General features: G+C 37.9%; 1 protein-coding gene across 2 annotated transcripts; it reads right to left on the bottom strand.

Moving 5' to 3' along the window:
* Positions 1-906: 906 nt before the first annotated feature.
* Positions 907-11035, bottom strand: LOC116307203 (centrosomal protein POC5). 2 transcript variants are annotated; one of them, XM_089027363.1, is made up of 12 exons: positions 10607-11035; positions 9933-10138; positions 9728-9798; positions 8360-8489; positions 7948-8016; positions 7235-7354; positions 6683-6742; positions 5732-5927; positions 5016-5204; positions 4353-4528; positions 2716-2755; positions 907-1026 (listed from the first exon to the last, which is right to left on the bottom strand). In XM_089027363.1, exons 1-11 carry the CDS (start codon positions 10986-10988, stop codon positions 2729-2731), a joined length of 1626 nt encoding a protein of 541 aa, XP_088883489.1. In that variant the 5' UTR covers positions 10989-11035; the 3' UTR covers positions 907-1026; positions 2716-2728. The 2 variants fall into 2 exon arrangements, with proteins under 2 accessions (XP_088883489.1, XP_088883490.1); XM_089027364.1 differs by lacking the exons at positions 907-1026; positions 2716-2755 and having other exon boundaries at positions 3496-4528; positions 10607-11034.
* Between the last annotated feature and the right edge of the window lie 506 nt (positions 11036-11541).

Below are 11541 nucleotides of genomic sequence, written 5' to 3' on the forward strand. Positions count from 1 at the left end.
AGGACACAAGCCCGTTTCTCATTGGCTGCCAAGGGTGAAGTGAGGTACAGAGTACTATCATTTCTTTTAGATACTGCTTTTTGGGCTCGATCGTGAAAGTTGTCAAGTCTTGATTTCTGTGTAGGCGAAAGCTTAAGTGATAGGATACCACAATAGGATAGAGTTGGCAGGATCATAGAATTATAAATGGCTTGAGATGCTTTCTCATCAAGATAAGACCTCAGTTTCCTTAATAAACCCAGTCTATCAGTAAAGGATTTTTCAAAGTGCGAGTTAAGGTTCAGCGAAGCATCAATTAAAACACCAAGGTATGTATATTCATTTTGTAGTATTTATAGTTGTGTGTTTATATCCAATTTCTAGATTCCCATCAGACCTTTTGATGCGTTGTGCAGTTCCAAATAACAATGCCTCAGTTTTTCCTTTGTTAAGATTCAGAATCAGGTCATTCTCATCAAGCCATTCACTAATAAACTTCATATCATCAGTAAGTTTCCTGTTAATTTCCTCAATATCCTTGTCAGCAATGTAAATGACAGTGTCATCAGCATACTTGATGATTTTAGAATTTTCTATGGCGTCAGTGATATCATTGAAGAATATTAAGAACAGCAACGGTCCCAAAATCGATCCTTGTGGCACGCCGGAATTTATGCTTAATATTTCCGATCGATGGTTGTTATATACAACATTAGCTTTTCGATTGAAGAGGTAATCTTCAAACCATTTCAGTTCTTTCCCATTTATTCCATACTGAGGTAGTTTGGTTAGTAACTTGGAATGGCTGATTACGTCAAACGCCTTGGTGAGGTCGAGGAAAACAGCACCAACAAGAAGCCCGCTGTCAACATATTTTCTAATATCATCAGTTAATAATGCAGCTGCCAGCTCAGTGGACATTCCAGGCCTAAAACCAAATTGGAACTGTGAGAGAAGCTTGTTGTCATTCAGATATTTCATTACTTGACGATGAATTATTTTTTCCATTTTTCCACTTTAGAGATCACTGGTAAAATTGATATCGGCCTGTAATGATCAAAATTAGAGAAGGATCCTGATTTGTGCATTGGTATAATTTTGGCCATTTTCCATGCATTTGGAAACAAGCCAGTTTGTAATGATAGATTAACAATATGTGTTAGTGGACCTGCTATAACAGGAGCCGAGTCCTTAATCAATCCAGGTGGGAGGTCGTCGATTCCCGTAGCTTTTGATCTTTTAACTGATCTTAAAAGCCTTTCGACGTCCATTTGATTTACAGGTTCAAATTTAAAATTTATTTCGACTTCAGTTCTCTTTCGAATCGATGCAGGTAGACGCCATATGAAGTTCCTCGGAGGAATTGATTTTTCTTTCAGAGCAGAAATTGTTGTGGTGAAGAATGAACGTGCCGTGCTCTCTAGCCGTCGCTGCCGGGTCTTTTCGGTTTTGATTGGAGGAGATTTTTCTCCAGGTTCACTGGCTTTCCTCCCTCCACAAAACATAACACGCTAAATTTCAATTTGATCTCTGACTTAGTTTTGCCCTGATTTTGATAAGCCCAGAGGGTTTGATAAAATGTCATGTTTTTGGCGATCGGAAATCAAATAATAGAGTTTTAGATTGACTTTTTTCTACCCGCAAACGGTAAACGTGACCACGTTTTCATCGTTTTCCTGTATTTCACTTTACCTTTTACAAACCTTCTCGACAAAGACAAGTATTCTTTTGTTTCTCTACTACTTGGAATTTTTTACGATTCTTTTTGCAGTCAAACAAGCTCACGCGTTGACCCCTAGATTCGATTAATGAAATCATTAGTCAATTATTCCTTTTATACGTACGAACCGGAATAATGCAATATTGCAATATTCAAAAGAAATTTCAGTTCATTATTCGACTCGTGATGAAGAAGGTAAATCATCTAAATTACAGATACCTTCGAGCAGAAGTCGCTCTCTTATTTCATAAACATACACACTAGGTTTTGTAATTTCCATGCCTCAATTACTTGGAGGATATCATCAGTAATTTTGTAGGGAACGCTCCCTCCTTGAGCGAAATGGAGACACAGTTCCATGTCGTCGATAATGTTAAAGTATTTTCTGGACTCCCCAACTAGAAATTTTCAGTTGTCACGAAATTGCTTTATTGGACAATCCGCTATTGCTGAGATAAACAATTTCCTGTCGAATAATATCAAATAAAGGCTTTCCCGGCACATAAACACGGCCAGGACTATTTCTGGCCGCCATATTTTCTTGGTCTTCCGGCTGTGTTAGCAGTGATTAACCAATCAAAATGTCGTATATTGAATTTAAAGTTGATTGGAATTTTCATATCTTCGTTTTCGACGTTGTAAATTTCAACTGAATAATGAAATCAAAATTCGAAAATTCAAATCATTAATCGACTCTAGGGGTCAACGCGTGAGCTTGTTTGACTGTAAGCTATTTAAAAATAATTTTTCAATGGTCAACTGACGTTTCACGTTGTGCCGTGAACGTAAATCTAAAGCTCTCTATTATAAAACTCACCACGCGGATAAAATAACAAAAGATGTGTTATTTATTTTTCATTTTATCTAAAGATTTGCCCAAAGGCAAGTGAAGGATACTGGTAATATGGTAGTACTGTTTTTAGCTAATGAAATGTGACTTTTTCGTGTACCGCTGAACTTAAAATGCGTAATAGTCAAACAAAAGAATACAATGGGAATAAGATCTACATACTAACCTTTATTAGGCTACTATTTCAAGGTCTCAGGAAAATCACTCTAAAAAATAAAGACAACAAAACAATCACGAAAACTTAAAAATGCATGGAGAAAAATGAAAAATTATATTCAAACATAGAGGATATTACGTGGGCGCGCGGAGATACGGAATTTATCTTCGAGTGTTGAAATGAAGAAATAGAAAACGCGAGCGCGCGCTGCCATAAAGCACGCGGGGGTTGGCAGAACACGAGACGCAAGTGTTAGGAAAAGCACGACGCGAAGCGGAGTGCTTCTGGAAACTTCTCGAGTGTTCTGTCAATCCCCAACTGTTTTATGACTGCACACAGCACAGCAATCAAGTTTTTAATTTTTTAAAATAAAATACAAATTACAATAATAGATGGGAACGACGCAACGGAAAGTGCGCGCGCGTGCAATGCGCTCTCATAAAGCACGCGCTATAAACCAATCAGAACGCGATATTCATAACAGTTATTTTATAATAATTTTTTTTCCACGGGTTAAATACTCATGTACAACAAAAACAAAAAGTTGAAAACAAGATAAAATTTTTAATGATGTTTATGTATAAAACAAACTATAAAAAGATTTATTTGTTATCAAACTTTAAGATTAAAGAAAATGTTCTTTCTTGCTGTAGCAAGCTTTATTGTATTCTGGCTTTAAATTAGCAAGGTTAGTTGTGAGGGTAGAAAGATAGCTTGTCTTTCTTCATGCACCTTAATCTAAAGATTTTGCTGCCCTTATTGTTGGTGATGGAGCCAAAAACTCCCCCCCCCCCCCCCCCCACCATCTTTTAGTTGTACAGATTCCTCTTCAGTCTGCCTAAGTTTCAATCTCGCTCTCAGACCCGTTATTTATACTACGCATGCTCAATACAGTGGACTACTTCGACGATACGGCAGAACAATTAAGGTGATCGATGAGCCGTCTTAATTTATTACTCGGGCTACAGTAATATTACAAATTCAAATGCCAATACTAATGGTATTCCTTTGAGAAGTTACTGTTTCCCATCATTATTATGCAAACCACACACCAAAATACTTGGCTGGGGCTCCAAGTGCTTATACCTCGTCAAATTCACTATGGTAGCCCGAGTTCACGTCACGAAGGGCGTCTAGTTTTTTGTTGTGTTCTCTTTTGGTGAGCTGATAATATCAATCGACGTTATTATAGCCTGCAGAGCAGGCGTTCTTTTGATGGGTTTGAGGAAGAATCGGGGTTTTGGGGTTCCTGCTTCGACTACGTGCCCATGAGAAAAATGGGACCTAGCAAAAAATGTTTTTTATTTTTGCTCGGTTTCAATTCTCGCTCGTTCCAAATTTCCAAAGTTCCCCCCAAAACCCCGGTTTTTCCCCAAACCTACAAGAACGCCTGCTTTGCAGGCTAACGTTATTACTATAACAAAGCTTTATTCGCTTCCCGGACGCCCCATAATGCCTTTCGATGACAAGATAATCCAATGCACATGCGGAGGAAGAAATAAGGTCTCTGAGAACGAGATTGCTTGTAAGTATCTATGATCTTTCTAACATGGAAAGAAAAGAAAGAAAAGAAGATAGAATTCATGACTAAGCACTTGATTCACTAACTTCTTAAAATAAATTACTGTACTATATCAATGGACTACTTTTAATGGTGTTGTATGGACCGTCTTGACAGGAAGTGGACGACTCTTTGTAGTGCGCATGCTCGTAGTGGTAGGTGGATGCTGTCTAGTTGGGGGTAGTGTAGAGGGACCACTTGGTTGTGAAGTGTGCCGCTGTACAAGAATGGAGCTGACTGGGCCTTGGTGTCCTATAAGACCTATAATGATGATGTGAAATGAATTTGAATAGTTACAGTGTATAGCTAGAAGAAGAAGATGGAGGAATTGGCCATGAAGAATAAGGAGGTGAAGGAGTACTAGGAGAAGAAGATTTCTAGTTTAGAGCTAAATTCATATGACTGTAAAGATAATACTAATCACATGCCGTCGTGTTAGCATGCCTTTTCTAAGCATTGTTCCAGCATTTCGATTGGCCAATTTTACAAGTACAGTTATCTCACGCTCTGTGATTGGTTCAAAATATGTCCTAAATTCTGTACCTTTTACAATGTCGTTTCACAGTCACATATGAAATCTACTCAAAACGCTGACTTGTAATCATATAGACCCCTTGCATGTGATGTCAAAGGACAAAACGAAGGTATTCCAACCTCATGAGAATTGGAAACTTATTCAGTGTTACTGTATGTGCTTCAAATTAAGCAGTATTCCGACATGTTGTGTTTATTTGACAAAAGTACTGACCTGCTCCTCCCTTGGCACCTTTCAGATCCTCTCTTCCTGTAGCTCTAACTGTAATTTTTCTACCACCTGCCTGGGAAGCAGGTTTATAAGGGACCCCGCTCTGGCTTGAAGGTCCTGGCATGCCTACTGGGATCCCTGTTGATGAGGCTGAAGGAACAGGGGCCTGGGACCATGGAGTGTCTTCTTGATCTGAATCAAAAGAAGTCTTCAAATTTAAAAATACATGCAGAAAAAACATGCAATCAAACCTGCACTGTAAGTAATTTTTAGTCTTGACTTTTTTAACTCTTTCTCATTAATTTGTCTACTACCCACCCCTCCCCTAGGACTATTTGTTGCTCTAGATGATTAGTCATCCTAACAGCAGTACCACTAACTTACCTGCCACTGTCTCCTCCCCTAGAAGGGTTCCCAGCCATTTTGAAAATAAAAATTCCCTGACTTTTTCCTGACTAAATAACAGTTTTCACTGACCTTGTTGAGCCGCATGGGTGAGCATGGGCCACATGCCTAACTTTAACCTAGGCCTATTGCAAACAATATAAGTATCACACTGATACTCATGGTTAACTTTAAACAAAATTCCCTGACTTTTTCCTGACTTTAGGTGAAAATCACAATTTCCCTGAATAAATCAAAAATTCCCTGACCTTTCCCTGACCCCTGGGAACCCTGCCTAGTGAGTGCTTTAATTTTTTCTTATGAAATGTACCAACCTGATGCAGCACCCTTGGTCGTTGCTCCAGCAGCTTGTCTCCCACCCTCTTCTCCTTCTCTAAACATTGTCATTGCTTCAAGATTCAGAGCACACACTCCTCTCATAAAAGCTTTCTTCATTGTTTCTTCATATGCCTCACGTTCAGCATGCAGATGTGCTATTTCTTGCCTTGCCTCCTCGAGTTCATGATTTGTCTAAGATTTTGAACAAAAAAATTCTATCGTAATAAGGGATGGGAAGAGGAAGGAAAAAAAGAAAGGAATTTAGAATGGGATGACCCAATAGTAAAGGAAAGGAGAAAGGAAAGAAAACTGAAGGGAATGGAAGGGAAGGGAAGGGAAGATTTTCCTAGATTCACCACATACTTCATATTGAGGATTTTGAGGGAACATTTATGCTCACAATTAGCCATCCCTACGTAGATTGAGGGAAAAGCCATCTCGAAAATGTGTCCCCCAAAACTGACCCACAATGCACTGCATTGCCAACTCAACCCAGTTTTGTGCCTCAACCTGACCACACAACATAGCACACCACACTACACCACGTCACACTAAACTACAGTACATCACACCTCACCTCACAACACCTTGCCACACCATACCCCACCAAACTACACCACATCATACTACACTACATCACACCACACCACACCATACCCCACCAAACTACACCATGTCACACTGCACTACATCACACCACACCACACCATACCCCACCAAACTACACCACCTCACACTTCACTACATCACACCACACCACACCATACCCCACAAAACTACACCACGTCACACTGCACTACATCACAACACACCACACCATACCCCACCAAACTACACCACATCACACTGCACTACATCACACCTCGGAATGGCAAATAGTGTTATCTGGTCTGCACTTTACAATCTAAAGAAGTGACTGTTACGAGGGAGATAACATAGTACTGTACCTTTTCAAGCTTGGTCTCATAATCTTCTGTTAATTTCACACAAACTTCTTGAGCTTTGCTCTAAAATAGTAAATATCATGATTGAGGATAATAAGATAAAAAGAAGTGGGGAAAAAGAAAGGGAAAGGGAAAGAAATGGAAAAAAGGAAGAAAATAATTAGGAATTAGTATAGGTAATAGGACTCCATGCTGTCCAATTAAGAAATAATTGGACAAGGAAAATTCCGAGGACTGACAAAATTGGATGAGGCCGTAGGCAGAGTCCAATTTCGCAGTCAGAGGAATTTTTCAAGTCTAATTATTTCTTGATTGGGAAGCATGAAATCCCATTACCTATTAATGAGAAGATGTATAGTTAGGAAAATAATTAGAAGGAAGGAAGAAACAGAAACGTTGGAGGAAAGGAAGGTAATGGGAAAGGAAGGGAAGAAATAGAAAAGAGGCTATAAGAAAATGATATTAAAGCAAGTAGCAAAGAAAACAAATAAAATAAAATAAATGAAACGAAAGAAAAGGAATGTTGAGAAGGGAAGATCGGACATTATTCTGTACCTGACAAGCTCTTTCCACTCTATTTTTCCACTGGGATTCAATCAACTGTCGCCAGGAACTCCAAGCTTTTGCTTTCAGCTTGTGGTTGTAATGTTTATAGGATAGTTTATCAGTGAATGCCTGCAAAAACAAAAATTTGAACAGACTTTAGTTGTTTTACTATTCATAACATAAACTACCACAGCGCTCGCCTCTCACCAATGCGACCCAGGTTTGAGTCCCACTGAGCTCGGTGTTGTATGTAAGTAGAGTTGTTTGTTGGTTCTATCCTGTGTTTCAAGGGATTTTCGGATTCTCCGGCTTTCCTCCCTCCGTAAAAATCAACTTCTAAATTCCAATTGGAATCCAGTGGAAGAAGAGCCACTCTGTGGAATCCACTGTTAATCCCATTACTATTATTATCATTTATCTACAAAAATAATACAGTAAATCATAATAAAGTTTAAATATGCAATAATTGTGATAACTAGAATAATCATATGTTCAAAAAGAATTTTTTTTGTGTGTGTGTGGCTGTGGAAATAGTTTAAACTTTCGTGTTGAGCATGAAACTAAATATATAATATTATGTATTAAATCTAGTACTGAATTTGTGTAATATTCAAAATTTCAATTACCTGTACTGTAAAAAAAACTTTGTGACGTTAAGTATTTAAAATAATTATTAATGATAATATAATAATTCATTAATATATAATTATTTAATACGTTACCTCTCTGTTTTCATCATTGTGTTTTACTTTCCATTGTGAAAACCCTTTCAAAAGTTCAAACTTGTCACGCTATAACAAAGAAGTTATTAATATTATGAATATCTATTAAATGATAGAATAAATAAAAATAACAAAAAATAGGATTTCAAGTTTCTAAAGGCCGATTTACATGGTAAAACTTTTGCCTACAACAATCTTATGCAGCCTGCTCCCATCACACGTACAATACGAATTGCGTCGTGTAAATCAAGCCCACAACTCGCTACAGTACAACTCCCTAGATCAAGTTGTAAGCATGTTGTGTGTGATGGTTGTAGGCAAAAGTTTTACCATTTAAATGAGCCTTAAAGCAAAATAATACCCTATTAATTTTCTCGATTAAGAAAAAACACTACTAAACATAAAATCGTACCTGTCTCTGAAGGGCGCTAGTCATGTTGGCCACAATGCTGTCCTTGTGGCTTATAGACTGTTCATAGGTGTACAGCAGTTCTTTTTGACTCTCCATCTCATTCAGTAGTTTATTCCTGTCTGCGATATGTCTGTAAGGAATAGATAAATAAACACAGATGCAGACCTTGCATGGTTAAAGTAGACTCCATTCATTCAGGTTTGAATGTAAGTTGAATTAAGGGAGCAGTGGTTATAGTAGTACTGTACATTCAACTCTTATATGGTTCCCACTCATCTGAAAAAGGAAAATTCCGACTTTTCCTTGACCAAAATCCATTTTTCAATGACCAAGAGGCACTTTTCTCTTTAGTCCTTTTAATGTAATATAACTATAAATCTATGCTTTTTGAATTACAAAATAAATGAACTGCTAACAAATTCATCTCTTCATGTAACTTCACCACTGGAAATCCACATAAATAAAAATACCATATATTGATAATGTCAGGAACCTTTGGGAAGTTTTGCTTTGGAGTGAAATTACATAATTTATCACCGAAAAGAATTTGAGAATGATGACAACGATTCGATGACTTTTCCCTGACTTTTTAATAAATTTATCCCTGTCCAAAATCAAAATTCCCTGACCTTGCAAAAAATTCAGAATTCACTAAATTTTCCTGACCATGGGAACCCTGTTTTAATTGCATCTGGGATTATTGGGTTCGATTCCTGGACTGAGCAGTAGCAGGTTTTGTACCATGATGTGACGGCAGCCAATTTAGATGGCAGGAACAACACAATCGTTTTACACGAGAAAGAATTCAATTCCCAAGTGCAAAGGGGCGTTATTGTTAGTGCCATCTAACCACAGGCAGTCCAAGCTGGATAATGGCGCCATGATGTAATGGTGCAAAACCTCTATTATAGTATGTAGTGTTTGTTAGGCTTCCCCCTTGATCCCCACCTATCTGTCTAATGATTCAAGGATTTTTTCATGGGTTTTCCAGTTTTTCACCCTCTGAAAAAACTACACACTTATTCCATTCCAATTTTTAACAAGCTGTGCCTTGACTTTGAACCCTTTGATCAGCCCAGTGGTTGTTTCAGGGTTTGATCTGGGAGTTACCCATGCCCTGACTTAGATCAGCACAGAGGTTGTTTCAGGGTTTGATCTGTGAGTTAGCCATGCCCTGACTTAGATCAGCCCAGAGGTTGTTTCAGGAATTGATCTGTAAGTTAGCCATGCTTTGACTTTGATCAGCCCAGAGGTTGTTTCAGGAATTGATCTGTAAGTTAGCCATGCTTTGACTTTGATCAGCCCAATGGTTGTTTCAGAGTTCAATAAAATTGAAGTTTGTGTGTTTGTAATGATATTCATGCTCACCTTCTCTTTTCTTGCAGAATAATCTGCTTTTGTTTTTCAAACAAACCCATCTTACACTGTGCTAATTCAGCCTGGAAAATGATTGAATTATAATCATTAATGTGTAATCTTGTGAATAATCTGTGTCTAGCCAAAACTGTCTAGAAATACACTATGGCCCAAACATAATTTTGATCAAGGAAAGAAGACAAGAATATTGTATTACCAGCACATTTCTTTTTAAATCTAGACACCAGCTATCCAATAAGGCTTCCATTCTAGCAAGATCAGCATCGATTCCTGGAGACCGTTGCCTACCAATGGGTGATTCATCAGATTTGTCTGATGATGGCGATTCTTCTGATGGGGAGGCATCATTTGATGATGAATTGGAACCACCTTGTCTACCATTTGGTGTTGCCGTAGCTGATTCTGGAAAAAATATGAACATGTGACCAGTGAATGTTAGATTCAGGTGATTAATAAGAATATCCTAAAAGGTATTTGGCTGTGCCCGGTTGCACTGTATGAAAGTGGATAGCGCCATCAGATGGATCAATCTTTATTCAGTGAATAAGTCGATGCTGTTATCCAATAAATTTATGACCACTGATAAGATTTATCTGTCAGATAGCACTATCCACCCTTTGTACCACAAGGCCCTGGACATTACACGTATCTATTCACCAGTCATATTATTATTCCAGCAGCATTGAGATGTCATTCATCTTTCATCACATGCCATGTGAAAGAGTTTTTTTGATGAAGTTCTGTCTAATTCACCTCTGGGTTATTGGGTTATCTAATCTTCTCCTTCCCCCCTGAACAATAATGTGCCACTATTAAAAGTTTTTCTAATATTATATAAATTTGCAAATAATAATTTTACTGAAAGCTTACCATCTCTCAAAAGTGAGTCTCTGGCCAAACTACCTTGACCCATCAAAGAGATACTAGGTAATCCAGCAACACTATCTCTAACTACATTAGAAGTGTCTTCAACATAGATGCTTTGTGATGAATCACTATTCGATGGTTTCGAAGAAAAAGAAGCGCTTGACTTTGACGAATCTTCACTTGATTGACCGCCATTATCAACCCCTCGCGACGGTTGAGCTTTGCTATTTCTTTCATAAATATTCTCCGCTATATGGATTTTTGGAGTTACAACGGCATATTTTAGGAGTTCTTCGTATTCTTTTTGTAATGATGAAGAGACTGAGCTTCCGGGAGAATCGTTATCTGGTAAATAAGGCAAGGAATTGTCACTACTTGAAGACATTTTTTCAAAGTAAAACCAAAATACGTGTAGTTCAAAAACATATGAACGATATATATCGAGTTTTCTGATTGGTTGAAATTTTTATAAACTGACTGCTGATTGGCTAAAACAATCTTCGCTCCCGGTTTGAAAGCAGATCTAAGAAACTAAGTCCAGATTGTCCAAAGTATTTCAAGAATAATAGATGTGGCGAAAAAATGAATGGTTCCTATATGGATGCAAGATTCAAATTTTCATTAAAATGAAGTTCTCTGACGTTTTAAAATGCCTGAGAGACTGCCAGCGCTGTTTGAATAGTTCGGAACATTTTCGTGAAGAAATCCGCTATCTTCGTTCCAGTGTCGAGATAAACTCGGACATTTCTCAAAACAGGGGCTTTGCCGATGTTATCTTTCTTCTTTCCTCTCCTCTTCGATTATATAATTAGGTAAAAAAAATCTAGTCCCCGCCTCCATTTTATTTTTCCACGCAGAGATATTTGCAAGAAATATTATCATTACTTCATCATCATGAAAGAAGGGGGAATACCCTACGTTGTCAAGTGACACAACAC

Source organism: Actinia tenebrosa, unplaced genomic scaffold (genome assembly GCF_029948245.1).
Source record: "Actinia tenebrosa isolate PJP-AT-01 unplaced genomic scaffold, QUT_ActTen_1.0 PGA_scaffold11__36_contigs__length_13525064, whole genome shotgun sequence".
Lineage (NCBI taxonomy): Eukaryota > Metazoa > Cnidaria > Anthozoa > Actiniaria > Actiniidae > Actinia > Actinia tenebrosa.

Coding starts and splice junctions, on each gene's coding strand:
- LOC116307203 (XM_089027363.1), bottom strand. CDS start 10,988: ATGTCTTCAAGTAGTGACAATTCCTTGCCTTATTTACCAGATAACGAT. Junction 5,928..6,682: donor ATGAGACCAAGCTTGAAAAG/GTACAGTACTAT, acceptor TCAAAATCTTAG/ACAAATCATGAACTCGAGGA. Junction 2,756..4,352: donor TCCATACAACACCATTAAAA/GTAGTCCATTGA, acceptor TTTATTTTTTAG/AGTGATTTTCCTGAGACCTT.